General features: G+C 43.0%; 1 protein-coding gene across 1 annotated transcript; it reads left to right on the forward strand.

Annotated features, from left to right (window-relative positions):
- Nucleotides 1-8,794: 8,794 nt before the first annotated feature.
- On the forward strand, nucleotides 8,795-21,620 carry BMP2 (bone morphogenetic protein 2). Its single transcript, XM_058563190.1, has 3 exons — nucleotides 8,795-9,707; nucleotides 10,879-11,228; nucleotides 18,673-21,620. Exons 2-3 carry the CDS (start codon nucleotides 10,886-10,888, stop codon nucleotides 19,515-19,517), a joined length of 1,188 nt encoding a protein of 395 aa, XP_058419173.1. The 5' UTR covers nucleotides 8,795-9,707; nucleotides 10,879-10,885; the 3' UTR covers nucleotides 19,518-21,620.
- Nucleotides 21,621-22,484: the final 864 nt, after the last annotated feature.

The following is a 22,484-nucleotide window of genomic DNA, read 5'->3' on the forward strand; positions in this document are numbered from 1 at the left end:
TGCACTTTCTACGCTGGTTAATGTCATTCTAACTCCTTTTTCATCCCCCTGTTGGCCCTTAAGTGCCCTTAGATCTTATCTTTTCAATCTCTTATAGCCTTCTCTGTCACCCCATGCTTCTTCTGAGTTCAAGGACTCTCATCTCTTGCTTAAATAATTACAACAACCTTTTAATTTGTCCTTCTGCCTGCAATCTGGCGCTACTCCAAGCCATCATGCTCACTTCTACCAAACAGATTTTTCTCATAGTAGATCGTATGGGGAAAAGTCCAAATTCCTTTGCCCAGCAAAACCTGGCACCCCCTCTCTTCTTCTGTTCAGTCACACTAAATTGCCGGCCATTTCTTTAATGCATCTTGATGTTTCATGCTTTCCTGCCTTTACCCCTGCTGTTCCTCCTGCCTGGAATTCCCTTCCCCCTTGCCTATCTGCCCAACACCTGCTCAGTTTTCATGATTCAACTCAAGTATTATGTCCTCCTAGGAAACCTTCTCTGACCTCCAGGGGAAGGTGGTAACTCTATTCGTGGTTCAGTCTCTGTATCTTGTGTAAAATTCTATTTGATTGATTTGTGTAACTCACCATATTCATCTTTGTAGCCCCAGAAACTTAGCAGTGCCTGGAAAAGTAAGTCATTGAATGAATAAATGAACAAAGTACAGGAAATAGGTCTCCAAAGCCAACAATTTTATTTAATACTTGGCAGAGTATGATTTAAATTTGAGGCACTTCAGAAAGGCACTATCTCAGGTCAGTAGAATATCCAGTGTTTATTTTGGGTTCCTCCAGAAGGTGACTCTAAGACAAGGATTTGAATATAAGTAGGTTACAGAGAGGTGGAGAAAACACAATTAGGGGAGTGGAGAAGTGAGGCAGGGAAGGGAAGGCAACTAATAAAGGATGCATTTATCAAGCCACTTATCACTGTGGGTGACTGGAGCTTTGATCATGCACCTCAGAGTTAGCACACCCCAAAGTTAGCCCAGAAGCGCGAGAGAGGTGGGGTACTGATATGCTGACTCCCATTGGTCATTAGGTGAGGGCTGCTCCTGGCAAGTATTAATTCCCTAACACATCTAGCGAGCAGCACCTGTCGGCAGAGCAAACTCCCCCAAATGGAGAAAACCCTTAGTCAGCAATCAGGTGTGTACTGGAGTGATCAGGCCTGAGGGGCTGTGGTGGACAGCGACATGCCTGCCATTGACTGGTACAGTAAATATGAGAGGATGAAATAGGACATTTCTCGAAATCTCTCGGGTCACATATATCTTATGTTATTTGCTCAATAAGAAAGTTCTACATTAATTAGAGCAAAAAGCAAAACCTTTTGTTTCCCATTAAGACAATTTATGAAATATACCCAGGGTGAGAATATCCATTAAGAATCTATGGTCAAAGTGATTCTCTTGGATTGCTATTGTTCAAAATGAGTATCTTTATCTTAATTCTAAAGTGGCTGCCCTTAAACCCCACTTGCCTTTGCAAAATTCTCTTCCTGAATGGAATAGATAAGCGAGATGAAAAGAATTTGCAATTGGTCCCACGAGGGCCCTATGGAGAGATGATGAACATGACAGACAATTTAGAGGTAACTATGCCAGGCTTACTAAGCTTCGTGTGGTCCAACAAATTGTGAAAGGTGCAGAGACATGCAAATAAAGTTTTAAGTAGATGAAGAATCCCTGGGTATTGTTTAGAACTTATAAATACACTATTCTTCTGGAGTCTTCTTGTAAAAAGTAAATGACCACACAGAAATTCTCCAACAAAGCCAATATATAAATCTTTTGTTGATTTTGTTGAAGGCTTCCAGATAATTTCAACTATTTCATGAACTATTTGGAGATACTTTTCATATACTGATAATTCCTTCTCTTTATGTTCTTTCACTCATTTAGTCACCCACTTTATTCTTCTTCTATACCTGTGATCTGGAAACATCACCAAGGAGCTGTTAACTCTTAGTCTATCAGTTGTCCCCCAATCCTCACCAGCATTTAAGACTGCAGACCACCCTCTTCTTCTGAAAACTCCCATCTTATGAATTCTAAGACAAATGACCATTGCCTGTTTTTCACTTCTCTGAAACCTTTTCTATGACATCTACGTCCTTCTTTGGCAATCTTTTACTCTCAAAATGGTTAAGCCTTGGCTCAGAAATCTGCACGCCAGTCCCCTAATCCTTTTCCTGAACTCCAGGGTCTCATTACCTACTCTGTACTTCTGTGAGGATATTTAACAAGAACCTCATAGGTACTTCCAGACAGGACCACCCCTGCATCTCCCATCCAGCTCCTACTCACGCTCCTCTTTGTTAATGGCACCACTAGTTTTTTGTCACCTGGGCTCCAAACCCTACAGATTCTGTTGATTTTTCCCCACCCCAAAGCTCTACTACCCATCTCCATGCCCCGCCCATCCATCTGACCTCCTTTATGGCTTTCACATTGGCTTATTTTTCAGGTAGACTTCAGGCTCCCATTACCACTTGAGTGTATAATTACAAAAACTACTATCCAGTCCCTTCACCTCTAGTCTTTCTCTCTATTCCCTCTTCCCCACTACTACACTCTACCGAACATGAGATTTGTTTTCCTAACATGCATCTCCAACCATGCCATTCCTCTGGTAAACTAGTTTATAGTGATCCATTTATACAGGATAGAATCCAAACCCCTTAGACTAGCAGTCAAGAGTCTCACGGTCCCGAAGTCTGCTTACCTTTCAAAACTTACTATGTTGGATATTCTCTCTTTGCACCCCAGATCCACTCTTTACCTTGTTCTGTGCCTGAAAGGTGGATCTCTATGGGCTGCATAGACTGAGATTCCCAGCCTCTGCATAATCCCCTCCCCTTGAGTATGATCTGGATCTATGAATATGATTGGATATTACTCCGTTATAAGGCAATGGGTGATGGGATTTTTGCAGATGTAATTAAGGTCCCTAATCAACTGAATTTTGAGTTAATCAAAAGGAAGATCCTGGGTGGGCCTAATATAATTGGGTGAGTCTTTCAGAAGAGGGTCTAGTAGTCAGAGAGATGTTATCCTGCTGGAGTTGATGAAAGAGGTGATCAAGTGATCATGAAAGAGGGAATTCTACAGCTGCAAGGAAATGAATTCTACCAACAACCCCATAAGCTTGGAAGAGTACCCTGAGCCTTAAATGAGACTGCAGCCCTGGCCAACTCCTTGACTTCAGTCTTATGAGACCCTAAGTAGAGAACCAGCTAAGCTAGGCCTGGATTCTTGACCCACAGAAACTGTGAGATAATAAATGGGCAGTAAGCCACTAACTTAGTGGTAATTTGTTACACAGCAATAGATAACTAATACACTTGTCCTTCTGGTCAAGTGAGGTCAATGGGAGATATCAACAGATGTTCAGAGAGTAGGAGAAAAGAAGGGTTGAGATATTTGTTCTTTCTGCCTACTCCTTCCCAGATGACACTGTACCAGCCCCCCTCCCCCCCCCCCCACCCTTTCTGCCAATGGCTCTCTCCTGTGGCTACAGCTTTCTCAGTGCTCTAGCAACTGTTCTTCCTGTGCTCCTGCAGACCTCAGGGTTGTAAAGCATCCTGGTTTGGCTTCCCAATCTAGGGCCAGCATACTTCACTATCCCTTGTCATTTTCCCTCACCTCTGCCTACGCCTTTGTACAATGTCCCTTTGTTAAACTTTATTCAAGAATGTGCCACTGCTTTCACACTGGGACCCTACCTGAAGAATAGACTTACTTCTAGTCTTTGCTTATCCCTAACTAAACCCACCTCCAAATCTGAACTACCGCCCATGCTCCTCAAAACACAATTCTGCATTTTCCCATCTGTTGTCTTGGCTTTGGGCTGCTCCTACTGTCTGGAATCAAGAGACCATTGGCATGGTGGGGGGAAAAAAACCAAACAAACAAAAACATGAGTTCTAGAATAGACTACTGACTGTGCTACTTGCTTGTTGTATGACTTTGGGAAAATAGCTCTCTAGCACAGTTTCTTCGTCTGTAAAATGGGGGTAATAAAACCCAATGAGCAAGGTTCTTGTGAGGGTTAAATGAAATGATAAGTGGAAAGCAACTAGCACATGAAACTCAGTAACTAAAGGTGTTGGTGGAAATTCTGCTGTTGCTAATGCTGATGTTCATCAAGATGCCTACTGATCCTATGGAAATTCTACTCATCCTGAATGTTCCTCTCAAATTCCCTCCCTTTGAAGAATTTAGTGAGTCTACATTTCAGAAGTGAGATTGCTCTCGATTTAATTTGCAGGACTTGTTTCTCACTTCTCTTAAAGTCCTTATCTCATATATCTTTATTTACCTGTGAATATGTCCCATCTTTTCTGCCAAATTCTAAATGCATTATGTGCAGAGATTATGTATCTTTGTATTTCCTGGAACCTAAGTGACATAGTGCCATGGGCATCATAGCTGGTCAATGAATATTTGGAGACTGGATATGTAAAGAAAAATTCTATCATTGACTCTTCACAGTCTAATTAACACAAAATCAAAACATTTAAATATCATTGACAAGATGTGCAAACATATTGATATATGGTAATGAGATAATATTTAATGGCTATCTAAAACTACCTATTGGAAGACCATAATTATTTTTCAGAAGCATGTGCTCATTTCACATTCATTTTTGGCATCTACCAAATGCAAAAGAAAGTAACATAAAACAAAATCAATCTTCCAAGAACCAATGACCTTAATTTGCATGTGTATGGAATTCAAATTTTGCAACTTTTTTTTTTTGTCTTGAAACATATCTATTTTTCACAACAGCTCTGTGAGGAGATCAGCTATTCATCTCTACGTATCATTCGTGGGGGAGCTGAGACTATGAGAATTTGTTATTGCCCTAGATCGACCCAAGTGGTGACCTTTCTGACGAAATACCCATTGTTTGGCAACATGATAAAAAATGTTAGGAAAAAAACAAACAAACTGGCATACAAAGTTCTATATCTCAAAATCAGGCCATAATAGTTCAGGAAGCAAGCTGAAACATAAAGATACACAGAGTAAGTAGCAATCAGGATCTTGTGTTTGTACAGCATTTTTAAATTCTCCAAGTCCACACATGTTATGCATTTGACCTTCATCATGCCGTCTGAGGCAGGCAGAACATACATTTATTTACCCTGATCAACAGATGAGGCCAAGAGATGACTATTTTAAATTCAGCCATCCAGCCAAACCAGAATTGGAACCTAAGTTACCCAACTATGTCTTGGGCTGTGATCAACATGTTTATAGAATGCCTACTGTGTGCATCCTAAAATAAATCTAGTCAATTCACAAAATTCATTCTCTCTTAATTTTTAAGATGTAGTCAGTATTTGCCTGAAAGTAATAACTCTGACTTGGCCTGATAGGCCTAGTTTTACAAATAAGTCACTCCACACCACCCATCTTTCCTACCATATCTAATCATACATTAAATGAGTAAAAGTTTGATTGACTAGATGCTGCTCTTGTGCTGTGGCTCCTGGTTTCTGTGACAGAGCTTCATCCAGGTAAAGTAAGTAGAATCGGTGTTGAGTGTCACACTAGTAACAAAGTGATATATATCCTAAAAAGCCAAGAGGTTTCTCAGGGGAGTTGCCACAGGTTTCAGTGGAATGACAATTATAAAGTAGATGGATCATTTAATGCCCGGCTGTGACCTTTACAGTACATGAGGATCATTATTTTAATATTAATTTGCATAATGGTTAGCCTACCAGGAACAATGGTGAATGCTAATAGCTGCGGGATGCAATAAATTAAACATTATCTGGTCTGAACTGGTAAAGGAAAAGTTGCCAAAGTATGACTCTTTAAGCACTTCATTTCATCCCAGGTCATGTCCACACATAATCAAATGTGGATTTCCAGTATCTCTTAGAAAACTGACAAGAATTGACTAGAAGGGAATAGCAGCAACCTCCTTTATATAGAATCCTTAGCTGGTAGGCTTTGCTTTTTTACATAACTTGCCTGTCCCCTCTGAGGTAGTTGAATTTGCAACTAATATCACCTCTCCCCTAAACAACTCCCCACCCCCACTCTCGCCACTTCCCACATCTGGCAGATACACCAAATTTGATATACCCAAAAAGAATGAATCTCACCTTCTGGGTTGAAAAACTTTTAATGAACCTTTGGAAAATGTAGAGTTGACCATGGCTAGCAGTAAGTGATATTTTCACACTCAAAGTAATAACCCTGCTTTCTGAGTTGCAGGTGGAAGGTTAGCACCTTTTAGCAAAGAGAATAAAAAGATATAGGTCATCTCCACTTAGAGGTATCATTTTTAACTATTCGTATTGCCTGGAAAATGGGTAGGTATGGTCATCTTGTACTTTGTACCCCAACTCAGTCTTTGGAGTTTGTTTATTTATTTACTTACTTATTTACTTATATATTTATTGACTTCTTTCTCCCAAGCGTTTGAACTCATTTCCACCACAAGAGGGCAGCCATCTCTAAAAAACAACCAGAGAGCCTGGATCTTAAGAGAAATACTATCAAAATTGAGGAGGTTTTGCTTGGGAAAGGCATTCAGCTGCCCCTCAGAAATCACATATCCCACATAAAAGAGATCCTGTGACGGGCAACACTAAAATGGAATAGAGTGTCCAGAAGGTCCAATTTTCCCTCAGTTTCTTGACTATCAAAGATTGTTTGATAAACTGACAACGTTCCCATTTCACAAGTTATGAAGGCCTAAAGCTGCAAGACATCCTTGATGTTATCCCCAGAGATTTATTTTCCATCTTTACTTGAGGAGCATCCACCAGCTATCAACTTTCTCCTCTTCCAAAGTTACACAGTGATTTTTGTCTCATATAAGTTTTTTGTTTTTTAAATCTCACTGGTGACAGAAACAATTGTTAACTTGTCAGTTAAACTTGACGGAGAAGGAAATAGTTTCAGAAGCACAAAAAACACTTTTCAACTTAATATCTACGAGTAGAATATGTTCTATTGCCAGCTAGTTTGGTGTCCGGTGATTCAGAGTGACAGTAACTTCCACAGCGCTTTATTTTCAGTGAATAAAGTAGCATGTTCCTGAGTGTTTTGCCGCCCCCCCTCCGGCCCTGAATTTATTTTTCTAGTAGGCAGGCTTCCTCTGAAATACCTTATTTGACCTTTATACTTTCAGAAACAGCAGTGCCTAATTCCCCTCTGTGGGTTGCTAATCCGATTTACGTGAGCGGAACCTAGAATTATTTTAGCTTCCCAACTGAAAAAATAATACACATGCATAATAGATTGTTATGAGCTCCCGATTCAGACTTTTCTCTTTCTACTTTGCAGGCTGAAGGTTCTGTGCAGGCAAACTTGATTTTGCTGATTTGGCTTTTTCAAAAAACCTTCTGCCCTTGGCTTCTGGGACCTTTTGGGTAACCCTGTCACGCTATGCATGGAGAATCCTGGAATCCTGGGGGGAACAGAAAGCCTTGGCCTCAAAACTCATGGTGTGGATTTGGGGAATATTTCAGCTGAGGAAGACAACTGACTTGACCACACGTCACAGACCTGCTGCTGGGGCCTGGTGGAAGGGGGTGGGGCTGAAGGTTCTAAGGTTTCAAACCGGAATTGTCTTTCTGCTTGGCTCCCACTGTGCATTATTTTACCTTCCTCTGAGCTGGGCCAGATAAATATCACAAGGCATGAAGAGATAGCTACCCTAAAAAGAAATAAAATCCCTCTCATCCTCTCTTCACGGTGCCACATACAGTCCACGTTGCGCAAGTCATGTATAGCAGGCTGACATCCATTTCACATATATAGACGTATATTTATAGAAATGTGTGCTATCGTTAGCATATATTTATATATTGGATATATTTCTAGAGACATACACGAGTATATTTGTATATTACATATATATTTATCTAAATATATGTGCATATTTAGATAAATATAAATGTATACATATATTTCTATAAATGTAAGTGCCTATACATACATTTGCATATGTAATGCATATATCTGTGTGTTAAAGTCTAAATAACATCCAGTTTCCAATCTCTAGTTTTCTTTTAATCCTCCTCCCACCCCGGGGAAACACAAAAGTGTCTACCCCAAGCCCATGTCAAGATGCCTTGTAACTTCGCTGAGTTATTTTTTTTTTTTCCCAATCGTCTATCACTGAAAACCTTCAAACTGAAAGCTGAATAACGGGCCGGTGAGGAAATAAAAGCTGGACCTCGTACTTTTCTGAAATTTCGCCCCTGGAGTCCCAGCGAGGGTCCGGCGCTCCAGTTTTTCTCCCCTTTGAGGGCAGGGGCTGGAGGCGCGAGCGCCCCCAACGGCGGCCGCGCGTCCCCGCCGCCGGCCCCACCCCGCCGCGGCTGCCCCGGCGCTCGGTCCACACCCCTGCGCGCCGCTCCCGCCCGCTCGGGGATCCCCGGCAAGCCGCGCCACCGAGGGGGAGGTGTTCGGCCTCGGCCGGGAGGGAGACGGCAGGCGGCGTCCCCTTTAAAAGCCGCGAGCGCCGCGCCACGGCGCCGCCGCCGCCGCCGCCGCCGCCGGAGTCCTCGCCCCGCCGCGCCGCGCTGCGCCCGGCTCGCGCTGCGCCCGCCGCTGTGCTTCCCACACCCCGCCGGGGACTGGCAGCCACCGCCGGACATCAGCCGCCACAGGCTCCGCCGCCGACCCCGACGACCTCGGGGCGAGCGCCTCGCGGATTACTGGGGGCTCCGAGGCACCCGCGCGCCGCAGACCCCGCGCGGGCTGGAGCGCCCGGCCGTGCGCGCCACTGCGCCGTCGCCTCGGCTGCCCGGGCCGCGCCAGAGCCCAGGACCGGCGCGCGGAGCGCCGGGGAGCCGGGAGCCGAGCCCGAGCGCCGCGATGCCGATCACCTCCTGCCGGAGCTCGGGGGCCTGGGACGCGCCGGCCGAAGTGTGATTGGACTCCAGGCTGGCCACAAAGGGCACAGCAGCTTGGCCTGGGGGCTAGGAGAGCGAGGGGAGAGCGCGGCCACCCGCCTCGGCGGCCTGGGACTCGGCTCGACTCGCCGGAGAATGCGCCCGAGGACGCCGGAGCGCCGGAGCCGCGGGGGCTTCAACTGGCTAGCGCTGATGGGGGAGCGCTGGAGTAAAGCAGAGTGATGCGGGGGGGCAGCTCGCCCGGCACCGAGATCGCCGCTGCGCCCTTCCCCGGACCCGGCGTCGCCCAGGATGGCTGCCCCGAGCCATGGGCCGCGGCAGAGCTAGCGCGGAGCGCCCGACCCTCGCCCCCCAAGTCCCGGAGCCGGCCCCGCGCGGGGCCACGCGTCCCCCGGGCGCTGCTGGTTCCTAAGGACAACGACCGCACCAGCTTTTCCTTTCTCCCTTCCCTTCCCTGCCCCGCACTCCTCCCCCTGCTCGCTGTTGTTGTGTGTCAGCACTTGGCTGGAGACTTCTTGAACTTGCAGGGAGAATAACTTGCGCTCCCCACTTTGCGCCGGTGCCTTTGCCCCTGCGGACGCAGCCTCGCCGCCTCCGAACCCCGCCGCCTCTCCACTCCTCCGCTGGGCCCGACCCCAAGACGCCGTTCCCTGCGTGAAGAAAGGGACTGCCCGGCCGGCACCCGGGAGGAGAAGGAGGAGGCAAAGGAAGGGAATCCTGTCCCTGCTCCAGGTCCTTCGGCCAGAGCTTTTTCCATGTGGAGGCTCTTTCAATGGACGTGTCCCCGCGTGCTTCTTAGACGGTCTGCGGTCTCCTAAAGGTAGAGGACGTGGGCCCGGGATAGGGACTGGGGGGGTGGTGGCGGAGCCCGTCCCGGGCCGGGCCTGGCCGGACGTAAACAGGCCCCCCTTCAGGTCCACGTGCAGCCGTGCCCCTGCGGGGATGCCCCTATCCTACCGCCCCCGGCGACCCGTCAGCCTCGCCCTCCTGGCTCGCACTCTTCCGCCCCTCCTCCCTCCCCTCTCTTCGGTACTTTATTAGGGCTGTTAACACTTAGATGATTAAAAAAAAAACAGTCAAAGAAATCCTTTCCAGAGGGTGGCCCTTGGATTTCACCCGTTAGCTGCCAACCTGTACGCCCTGCCATGGCGATTCCTTTTGCCTTCTTCAGTGTTCTGTGGGAGACCTGCTCTCTGCTCAGCGCCACGTACCATTTGGGAAAAGACTACAAGTTGGGGTTCTCCCTGTTTGTTTCCAGGAATGTGAGGGGGTCAGTACTTCAGTGCCACCTTGTTACTGACACGTGAATTAATAGATATTAGCCATTTACGTAATCCCAGGAAGATACATGTGTATCTTGACTGCATTAGGAGGGGTTCGGGGATAGAGTGGCCTGTCCTGACACCTCTGAGGTTAGAGGCGTGGGCCACAAGTTGCAAGTGGCTTCAAGTTGCAAGTGGCTTCGGAAGTTGTGGCCTTGAGTTTACTGGGTCTGGAAGTTATAGACTCTGTGTGTGTGTGTGTGTGTGTGTATCAGGAAGTTCTATACAGTGCCTCTGAGGAAGTCACATGCACCATTCGTGCGTGTTTATATGCAGGCGAGAGCTGGGCAGTGTGTGTTTGGGTTTGTTTAGGGGACAGTGGGGTGTCAGACCAAGCAGTGGTTTCCCCAGGTTCCCTTAACTGGCTGTCGGCGCGAATGTCACAGAATAAAGGGTGACAGTCATTGACTCGGGGGAAGGTGCAAATCATGTCAGACGGATTGAGAGTAGGATGGGAGAGGGAAGCCTTCTGGCTCAGGAACTAGGGGCCTTCCATTCTCCCAAACTTTCGGGCTGCAGCTCCTCTGAAGTATCCCCGGCGAGTGTTGCAAGCCAGGTGGGAACCCTGGAGGAGGAAGCAAGCGGACCGAGCGGGAGCCGGGGCCGCGGGGGCGGAAGGGGGGAGGGCTGGGCGGGGAACTCGGTGACTCACGTCGGCCCTGTCCGCAGGTCGACCATGGTGGCCGGGACCCACTGTCTTCTAGCGTTGCTGCTTCCCCAGGTCCTCCTGGGCGGCGCGGCCGGCCTCATTCCCGAGCTGGGCCGGAGGAAGTTCGCGGCATCGAGTGGCCGCTCCTCGTCCCAGCCCTCGGACGACGTCCTGAGCGAGTTCGAGTTGCGGTTGCTCAGCATGTTCGGCCTGAAGCAGAGACCCACCCCCAGCAGGGACGCCGTGGTGCCCCCCTACATGTTGGACCTGTACCGCCGGCACTCGGGCCAGCCGGGCGCGCCAGCCCCGGACCACCGGCTAGAGAGAGCAGCCAGCCTCGCCAACACGGTGCGCAGCTTCCACCACGAAGGTGAGGCGAGGGGCAGGGAGTGGGGGCGGAGACGGGGGCGGGGAGTCGTCCCGCAAAGCGCCCCACAGTGGGCAGACTGCAGGCATCCCTGGAAGGGCAGCCTGGCCGGAGTGCCAGAGACGTTTCCATTCTTGCCTCTGTAAGAACCTTTTGGAACCTGGTTTTAACGCACTCCCTGTGTGGCGGGGGAGCCAGGGATTCCCCTTTGGTAACTCCTCACCCTTTTCCTGGCTTGCAGCCAGAAGAGCGACTCCTCCTCCAGGAACTGGAGAGAAATCAAGTGATGGGGAAGATGAGGGCAAAAGGTCTGCCCCTAGTCAGCTAAAGGTGCCAGAATTCCACAGGGGAAGGAGGGCACAGACTGGGATCTCGTGAAGTCTATTTGGAAGCCTTTGCTCTATAAATCTGCTTCCCCTGCTTCAGCTGCGGTTTCAGACTGGAGAGAGCCAAGAGCAGAATTTTCAGAGATAGTATTGAAAAATCAAAGCCCAGGGCCCCAAAGTCTTTCTAATTTACAGTTGATCTGGGTCTGGTTTGGAAGATTTCAAATCCCTATCTAATCTCCGTGGGAGATCAATTCCACAATCAATCTTATTGTTTCCACAATGACTTTCTTGTCTTGTGCTTAAATCTGAGATGAACTCCCCGGTAGAGACAAAGCAAGCCTTCAGATAAAAGCTTTTGCAGCAGCTGCCTGTTTTCCTTCATGTGCATTGAAATGTGGACCTTTTTTTTCTTTTATGATACTGGATGTGGTTTTTCTAAGGTAGGATATTTCTGCTTGTTTCATCAGAAAGGCATTTAGTGGATTTGAAATGTCTTAGAGCAGCTATCGAGATCTGTTGTACCCAAGTTCTTAGAGCAATTAGTTAAAAACATGTTCCATCTCAATTCTTTCTATACTTTTAAATGCCCCTTTGGCTTAATACATTATAAATAGAGCACAGGGTTCTTTCAAGCTCTAGAGAAGGATATGAATTTGTACATCACAGGGCAGCCAGCCGCTTGTAGGATATTGGGGAGATGGAAGTGAAGTTCCCCTTTTCTTGCCTTGTCCTGATGAGGTGGTAAATTTCAAGTGGAAATCTACGCTCTGATATACAGAAATCAGAAATGTCACAGCCAGACATTTTCTCCCAGTGTGAAAGATAACCTAGACTTGTGAGAACAGCAGTCGATAGTGGGAAGGAGTCCCAAAGGCAGGTCACATAACAAAAGGTACTTCTTCATCAAGGCAGCCATATATTATGAAGGGGACACTGAATTGATATCACAGATTTTTCCAGCACATTTCCAAGTGAGGTGTTCTCTGCTAGGAGAAATCAGATTTGAAAGGCAGTAAGATCTTCTAGTCCTTTAGGATTCGTCGAGGGAAAGCAGAAGTTGTCTGTTGTCATATGTAGAGAAGTTTTCGTTCATGTACATCCTGTGATCACAGCCCTGGCGTGATTATTGAGCCGGCTCTTCATTCCCAGCTGATGCTGATTAGAATAGTTTTTCTGGATAGAAAACTAACAAGAATGGCTGTTTTAGCCACCTCTCCTGGAAATTTAGCATGGAAACCATTCTTAACTTTATTTTTAAGGTCAGGAAGATACTGTGTGTGTCTTATAACTTAAAAGGAAGAACTCTTTGGTCATTGGACACCTAAAACATTCAGTTGCATGAGGATTCCATCCATGAAGTCTGCACATTTCTTCCCCTAGAAGTGGCTTGATCAAAACTGAACAGGCTGCAAATTATTTGAGTGTTATTTTAACTTAAATAGCATGCTTGAATTTATGTCAGAATTTATATCTTTAAAAGTGTAAATGTCATGTGCAAAATAGTACAGAAGTTACCAACTTGCTTAAAATCAACTTGCAGTAACTTCAGATCTTAATGCAATTAGGTGATAGAGAACAGCTATGTAATTTTTGCCCCAAATTTCAGCAAATCCATTTCTTTTCTTGTTATGACTGTATATCATCATTAGGTCACATATTGCACCTTTTCATTTTTGTATAACAAAGGATTTGGTTTTTATAAACATCCTTGCGCCATGCATGGCACTAAAAATCTTTTAATAAACCATGTGACTAAGCTGCTGGCTTAAGAGCAGAATTTGGTTCATACAGCATTAATGGACATTTATTTGGTAAAGGACTAAGGGACCTGATTACAAGAATTACCTGTTGGTTTTATTCGTGGGTGGGATCTGGATGATTTGGTGAAATTACAAGATGAGATATCATGATGGAGTTCTTTCAACCAATGTGTGAAGATAATGTGACCACATGGTAGGCGATCTGAGACAAAATTATCAGTTGTCATTTCTTGTATTAAACTTTGTCTTCTTTCTACAATGGCTTTTCTTCGTGAGTGTCCAAGTGCTGCAAAAATTTTCTTTTTTCAAAATTGTTAAAAAGTGCTTCAGCCACATAGGCCCTTCAGAACTGTCACTGAGGACAGAAAAATCACTTCTCTAACTGGAAAGAGTGTTTTGTGCTTTCCTGTAGTTAAAAACACATTGAAATTGGTTGACTTCATTGGCCCTGAAAAAAAAGTCTTTATGCTTTCCTGTCAGATCGGAATATAGAAGGATCACGTGCTTGCTTTCCAGACTGAAGGACACAATCTGCTTTTTGCATGAAATAACTGAATTATTTGCCTCTATGACTAAAGCTTTGAAATAGAGATTAACCCTGTTCCCACAAATGTAATTATCGTGAAAATTATCCATATAATAGGAAAGTTCAAGAAACAACCATTGCCCTGTGAAAGAGAACTTATATCACAAATTCCCATTGCAGCCAAAGGATTTGGACACACACACCCCCAAAACCAATACCTACCTGGTGTGCTTCCCTAAGCGTCCCCGAGTATTTCAGTGTGATTACAAAAAGCCCCAGTAAATAGAGCAGGCCTGCTATTTGGAAATGCTCATAGAGATTGTGGCTTTGGTGACCCGTGATAGTTCGTGCGCTAACATTTTCTGTTTCACCTCTTTCTGCATGGTTCCTCTGTATTCTCTCTTGATCCCCTCTCATTGAGCTATTTTGTCTTTTTTTGGACTTGCCCTTTGTGTATTTCCCTAAGTAGTTAGACAACAATAAGAGAGCATGCCATCATTCCAAAGGTGTTGGGGCTAGGGGTGGGCAGAGGCAAATCAGGGTTAGTGGTGATGACCATGTTCTTTCTTTGGCAGCCATCTCCTTTGTTATCTTTAAAAAAAAAAAAAAAAAAACTGATTGCTTTTAACCTTTTGTATTTTATCTTTTTTCTCCTTGCCATATCAATTCTATAACCATTATTTTATATTCTAGAAAATATTATTTATTATTTTAACCCACTTTCATTTAATTTCAGAGCAGTGATTTCCAACCTTACTGATTTGCTAGAACATCTCCCATTGTTATTAATTTCTTAATGGACTTTTTTGCCCAAAGAGTGTTGCAAAATTCTCAAAACGTAGTAATAACTCACTTTTTGCTAAGACGTGCCATACTACAGGACAAAAAGGCAGCCACAAAATATCAGTGGTTCCAAACAAGGTCTTTGTGTCCCAGTGGGCCCTGCCACTTTACTCAACTGCTCCTTTAGTTCTGTCTGCTCTCTCCACCAAACATGGGTAGTATATTTCTGTCCCTTTAGCTGGGAAAGAACTCACCCTATGGTTATCATTATATTAAATAACAATGTGCCCCTAATGCTTTTGAATTTTGTTTGCATTTTTGACTCCTCCCCTATGTTATGTAGTGCCGTCTAGTGGCCAGAAACTTGGAAACTGCAGTAGACTCTAGTTCATAGCTCTGCTCTTCATTTCCTAGTTCTGTGACCTTAGGAAAGTCACATAACCTCTCTGAACTCCAACAGTTTCATTTACAAAATGGAGATAATAACAGTTCCTTCCTCTCTAATCAATTCGTTCTGAGATAATTCATATATCATATAAAGTTCTTAGTGCCAGACATGGCACAAAAAAGCATTCATCACACTAGCCATTATTATCACAATGACTTCATTCTTTTATGTCACATTCTCCCCTTGCCTAGGGAAGGGTTGTACCTGGGCTGGCTGAGGGAAGTTGGTCTCATCTTTTGGATTATTTTCATGTAGATGAATAATTGACAGGGTGTAGATGATTAAGTTAGAACTTGACTTTTGGAGGAGAGGTTGAATGTCGTTGTTGCCTTATTTTCATTTACTGCCCCACATTTTTGCATTCATACCTCCATTTATTTGGTTGAGAACTTAGAGGTTCAGGAACCCAGGTCTAAGATAGGCCGGACTCCTCAAATCCATTGGCAAGTTCAGATTATTCAACAAGTGTTATTTATAGAGAATAAATATCTGTATAAACCTCCAGAAAAGCATACATTAGCTACTTAATTAAATGCTCTATATTTTCAGAATCCCCAGGTTTGCTGTGATAATTCGCAGAAGGTTTTTTCTTTAATTTACTTTATTTCAAATAGGTTTTGTTTCTTCTACCCTCAAGAAAAGATTCACCTTGGTTCCTTGCAGATCAAAGGAAAGGGTGGAAGGGCCCTAACCTCGGGCAGTTGTTTTCCTGGGTTTGGGGGTTTCTGTGAACTTCTGACTTACCTCTGTGACCCGAGTCTACAGTCAGGGGTGTCGTCAGTCATGGAGGCTTTTGTATTAAGGAGAGAGAAGGATCCTTCAAGGAGATGCAGCTGGAAAGTTGGAGAAAGGTCTTCCCATTACTTGTTATTATTTAATAGTGCAATTTTTCTCTTTCTGTAAGGTTGCTAAGTGATTATCCTTTTTGCCACCTCCATTGAGATTTTGAAGCACATGCAATTGCTGCTTTTATAGGTCAAATCTGATTGAGTGGTGACAATTTTATATAATTCAATATGATCTTATAGTTATCTTTTGGAGGGTTATTGTTCTATTTTATGCCTCCTTTATACCCATCTTCTTTGCTTCCTTTGCCCGTCTCCCATCGTTCCTTAGAGATTGTCCTTTCTTTGTCATCCTCTGATTGGGTGTGTGTGTGTGTCTTTGTGTTTATAATTGCTTTTTTTTAATTTATGGATTTGGGTTCAGGGTTTTTGTTGCCGCTGTGATTTCTCTGGACACCTTCATTAATATAGCTGTTCAGCAAATGCCCTGGATAATTTGCCTTTCCTTCCCCTTCTTTAAAAGAGAAGAGAGTGTTCTTAGGTGTGCTGGTATCAGAGAAGTCAGTCGCTCAGGCCCAGGTCTGGCTTTGTGTCATCGCATCTGGGGGATGCTGCTGATTTTTACATCACTCCTTTTTTCTCTGGGAGCTGTTGGCTTTTCTGCTGAAAGAATGCCTTCAGTGGAAACATCAGAGGGCTCCTGAATTGCAGGGAGGAGAGGAAAAAAGAAGCTAAATACAATCCTTGCTACTTGTTGGAGCCACTGAGGGGCCCTGGTTCCATTGGTAGGAGGGTTATTGTAAAAGTAGTGCCTGGCCTGAAGTACCTTAGCTTACGCTGAGGTTTAGAATATGGATGGCTCCCGAAAGGTGTCCCCAGCAGCTGTGGATTAGCAGGCACGAGGGGACCATGGAGGGCTCACTTTCTGGCCTGATAGTTTTGATGTCCAAGTAGATGAGCTTTAGAAGATCTTTCTGTTCTGAGTCTCTGGCTGCCCATCTATGCCCTCAACTCTTATTCCTTGGCCAATGCAAATGATTCTTCTACTCATTTTTATATTATTTGACAAAAGGCACTTTAAAATATGCTCCTGGAAATTTATACTTGAATGTGAAAAGCATCCTTTAAAACCTTTACACTCAAAGGGCACTCCACCAGCTCCCAGCATCGCCTCACCAGGGAGCTTGCTGGAAATGCTGAATCTCAGGCCCCACTGCAGACCGACTGAATCAGAATCTGCATTTGAAGATTTAAGGTGTTCTAGGTGTTTTGTGTGGAGGCTAAAGTTTGAGAAGTGACACATTAAAGCATTATTACTCTATAATTTGGTGTCAACTGCTTCTGTTGAACTCAGTGCTTCTGGGAAGCTTGCAATGATGACTGTTGCTTTGATGATGAAGGTTTACACGGGTGGATCCTTTGAGTGAGTGATCTGAAGTGATTCTCCTTTGCTGAGGCATCTAGATTCTGTGAACAATGTATAGCTGTTTGATTTAGGGGAAATACAACCATAAAATGAGTGAAAATATGGTTTCCTCTATGGTGAGAACATGGTACTATGGCCAAATAGATTTTGTTAGCACTTAGGTTGGATCCTGAATGAAGCAGGTAAATTTTTTTGACAGTGAAATGACAGAATGTGGTAAATATTGGAAAATGTGGAAAATAAACCCAAATATCTCAAATCCTAGTGCTGTTTGCTATCAGTTTAATAATTATATACCTTTGATGATCTGCAGACTACAACATTCAAGGTGCTATGTTATATTTTTGTTTGCTTGGAAAGCAGTACTTAAAATTGAAATAGAAGAATCTTAAGTCAGGAAGAACTTTTATGCATAGCCCACTTAAATGACTGTTTTGAAATAATGATAATAGATATAGAATGATGAGATTATCCCTTATATCATGAATATCATAATGGTATTTTTATAGATTTTTATAATTTTTTTTTGGTTTTGTGTCTATTTTGCAGCCTATTGTTGGATAGGTGTATATTTTTAAAAAAATATAAAGGAATTACAAACAGAAGAGAGTCATTTTTTTCTTCCAGAAGCATCTAAAATGAGATTTTGATTTTTGAGGTCATAAGGAAGTGAGAGAACAGACAAAATTTGGAAGGTATTTCTCTTGAAATTGTCTGGCCTTGATTACTGCAGTGTCCTAGTACCACTCTTACATTCCTGAAGAAGCAGATGCCTGTAAATGCCTTTGTCTCTGGACTTTTGAATAAAATAGTAGAGTGTGCTTTGCAAAATGTCATCGTTGATGTTGACTTTCAGAGTCTTTAATTAGGAAACTGAAATCTGTATATCGAGATTTGTAAATCATCTAAATTGCAGAGTGATGTTTTAGAATACTGCTTAAGGGATTGACATTAAAGCCTTTTTCTTTTTAAGAAATGCAATAATTTCCTCAAATCCTCACTCATTAGACGTCTACTAACTATAGTGCTGACTTTTTTTTTTTTGCCCTAAAGTTTGTGAATTCCAAAGAAATGCTTCACCATTGCCCCCATTATTATAAGCAACTAGAAGCAGTATTCATGTATTGGATTAGAAACATAACAATGAATTGTGAAATTTTGCTTCATGGTATACATAAATGTTGACATTTATGGTTGACATAAATGTATAGAAAAGGGAGAATCCTTTTTTATCTAAAAGGGAAATTTTTATTTTCTAGTTGCGAATTTTTTCATGGGTTTAAATCAAACCCTGAAGTGAGGTTCCCAAATTTGTATATTTAATCAGATTGTCATTACTTATCTTACTGAATGACTTTTCTTCTTTTTCCACCTTTTTATGTCAAATTAGAATCTTTGGAAGAACTGCCAGAAACGAGTGGAAAAACAACCCGGCGATTCTTCTTTAATTTAACTTCTATCCCCACTGAGGAGTTTATCACCTCAGCAGAACTTCAGGTTTTTCGGGAACAGATGCAGGAAACTTTGGAAAACAATAGCAGTTTCCATCACCGAATTAATATTTATGAAATTATAAAACCTGCAACAGCCAACTCGAAGTTCCCTGTGACCAGACTTTTGGACACCAGGTTGGTGAACCAGAACACAAGCAGGTGGGAGAGATTTGACGTCACCCCTGCTGTGATGAGGTGGACTGCACAGGGACTCGCCAACCACGGATTTGTGGTGGAAGTAGCCCACTTAGAGGAGAACCGAGGTGCCTCCAAGAGACACGTTAGGATTAGCAGGTCTTTGCACCAGGATGAGCACAGCTGGTCACAAATCAGGCCATTGCTGGTAACTTTTGGCCATGACGGGAAAGGACATCCTCTCCACAAAAGAGAGAAGCGTCAAGCAAAACATAAACAGCGGAAACGCCTTAAATCCAGCTGTAAGAGACACCCTTTGTACGTGGACTTCAGTGATGTGGGGTGGAATGACTGGATCGTAGCCCCCCCAGGGTATCATGCCTTTTACTGCCATGGGGAATGCCCTTTTCCCCTGGCTGATCACCTGAACTCCACTAATCATGCCATTGTTCAGACGTTGGTCAACTCAGTTAACTCTAAGATTCCTAAGGCGTGCTGTGTCCCAACGGAACTCAGTGCTATCTCCATGCTGTACCTGGATGAAAATGAAAAGGTTGTATTAAAGAACTATCAGGACATGGTTGTGGAGGGTTGTGGGTGTCGTTAGCACAGCAAAGTAAAATAAATATATATATATATTTTAGAAAAAAGCAAAAAAAAAAGAAAAACCAAGTTGACACTTTAATATTTCCCAATGAAGACTTTATTTATGGAATGGAATGGAGAAAAAAAAAACACAGCTATTTTGAAAATATATTTATATCTACGAAAAGAAGTTGGGAAAACAAATATTTTAATCAGAGAATTATTCCTTAAAGATTTTAAAATGTATTTAGTTGTACATTTTATATGGGTTCAACCCCAGCACATGAAGTATAATGGTCAGATTTATTTTGTATTTATTTACTATTATAACCACTTTTTAGGAAAAATAGCTAATTTGTATTTATATGTAATCAAAAGAAGTATTGGGTTTGTACATAATTTTCCAAAAATTGTAGTTTTTTTTCAGTTGTGTGTATTTAAGATGAAAAGTCTACATGGAAGGTTACTCTGGCAAAGTGCTTAGCACATTTGCTTTTTTGCAGTGCTACTGTTAAGGTCACAAGTTCAAGTCCAGAAAAAAAATGGATAATCCACTCTGCTGACTTTCAAGATTATTATATTATTCAATTCTCAGGAATGTTGCAGAGTGGTTGTCCAGTCCATGAGAACTTACGTCCTTATTAGGTGATATATTTGGATAAGAACCAGACATTGCTAATCTACTATAGAAACCCTCCCCCCACTCCTTAATTGCAGAAAGAATAAAGCAGGACCAATAGAAATAATTAGGAAAATGACGAACCTGCAGGAAAGTGAATGATGGTTTGTTGTTCTTCTTTCCTAAACTCTAGTGATCCCTTCAAAGGGACTGGTCTGGCCAAAGTATTAAATAAAACATAAGATTTCTTCATTATTGATATTGTGGTCATGTATATTTAAAATTGAGATCTAGTGGCCCTCATGAGGAGTTGGAAATTGATTTGTATTTAACTTTTACCTCATCTGGGAGCTCTTTATGCTCAGAAGGACCTAATTTTCTAACTTTGCCCAACACAAAGCAAAATTGTGCCCATCACATTTTCTGCCCACCCCCTGTTCTCTGTTTGATCAGCTTGCTTTTCTTTCCGAGGCTGTGTGTTTGAACACATTTCTCCAAATGTTAAACCTATTTCAGATAATAAATATCAAAGCTCTGGCATTTCATTCTATAAAATCCAACCTATAAGAGAAAATGGTGCATTTGTACAGCGTTCACAATGATTACCTTGTGTTTGCATTTTCGCTTCTGAAGTTATTTTGGAGGGAGGTGGGGAAAAGGCAAGGAGTGGTTGGAAATTTGCAGGCAAGTCATTTGGTAATTCATTGGAATTACCAATGATTTAGTATTTCATGTGAACCTCTTTGGGCCACAAAGATTTAAGAGAAACCAAAGCTACAAAACAAGCAAAACCTGGAGAACTCAAGATAAAGTTTCAGAGATGATATCCCATGCAACAGAGGCCACGGTGCCAAAAAATTAGAAAGGGAGAGTGTCTGAGATCAGCTTCTCCAAGGACGTCTGCCAGTTGGACTGATGCCCAAGCACCGTGAAGTCGAAATAGGCCGCTCAGAATGAACACTTAGTGGCAGGGCTTCTGGGCTCTAGGTTGAAATCAGACCCAAAGAAGGGTTTGGGGGGTAGGTTTGGACAACCAGGGAACCCACAACTCCTTACTATTTTACTGGAAGTATTTTAGGTCAATTTCTAGGACTTTGTGTCACCTCTGACCCTGCTATGATTGGTGAGGCCTAGTTCTAATCTCCTTTCCTAGCCCGGCCTTGGAATTGGCGGAAAAAATATTGTGTTAGTAAAGGAACAGACTGTTGTAATTCCTGGGCTAGATTCTGCCCAGGAATTAACGGGATGACCATGAACGTAGTTAGATTTTGGGTGTGATAGGTTTAACCCTTGCCTCGAGATTATGTAAATCATATTTTTAAATTGATACTAGTTATCTTTTACTCCTTCCACTTCTGAAATCTTTCTTTAGTATCTTTTTATTCCTATCCCTATTGCTCTGACATAGGTGAGAATCATTAGTATTAGACCCAAGTTTGGAGGGCAAAATCGTGTATCCTCCAGCCATTCTTCACCCTCTTGCCATGGATATGACAGCAGGCTACACAGTCTTAACATCTTAGAAAATAATCATGTTTTCTCATCTCCAAATACTCGAGAGTGAGAGAGTATAGCATAAGAATTTCCATCCCTTGGGCAGTTCCATCCATTGTTTTGATTTCTCTGCTTCCCTGTTAACAATTTTTCTTGGTTAAAATTGTTTTCAATGGTATCAACTCAAATGTGTTCTCTTGCATGTTTTTTATATATATATATAAAATATATATACACATATGTGTAAATATATATACATTTATATAATATGTAATATGTATAAATATACATTGACGATATATGTAATATATATTACATATGTATAGATGACGGCATTTTCAGTTTCAGGTTAGTTCCAGAGATTTTGTAATAGTGTAGGACTCTGACCCTCTTGGCAGCTCATTTGAGAAACAGAATCTGCTTACATACATTCTACGCTCTTACAGACATTTTGACTCACCTTCTTCATTCTGAGAAAAAAAGTATGATAATGAACCCATAACACTGAATCATCTCTTGAATCTTCAGTCACTATTCTGTGGGAACCTTTGAATCCTTTTAGAATTGGCTTTAAAAAAAAATGTAGTAGTTACTGAATTTGGGAGGAATCACCTTTCAAAATTGATTAAATTGTGTCATCTGTTTTTGTGCTTTTCTAGGCTGCATCATGTGTCTCTTTGGCATGGCTTTAATGTGTATGGCAGGTCAAGATTGCTCTGTTCATTTTTTGCCTTCAAAATTGGGGAAGGGGAGAATGAGTGGTTTACAAATTTATCTGTGCGTCCATCTTTTCATAATTTCTACCCAATTACTACTTTAAATTGTACATCAAGAGGCCAAGTGGAGAGATGATCTGTAAATCTGGTCTATGTTACA

Source organism: Diceros bicornis, chromosome 19 (genome assembly GCF_020826845.1).
Source record: "Diceros bicornis minor isolate mBicDic1 chromosome 19, mDicBic1.mat.cur, whole genome shotgun sequence".
In the NCBI taxonomy this organism is placed as follows: Eukaryota; Metazoa; Chordata; class Mammalia; order Perissodactyla; family Rhinocerotidae; genus Diceros; species Diceros bicornis.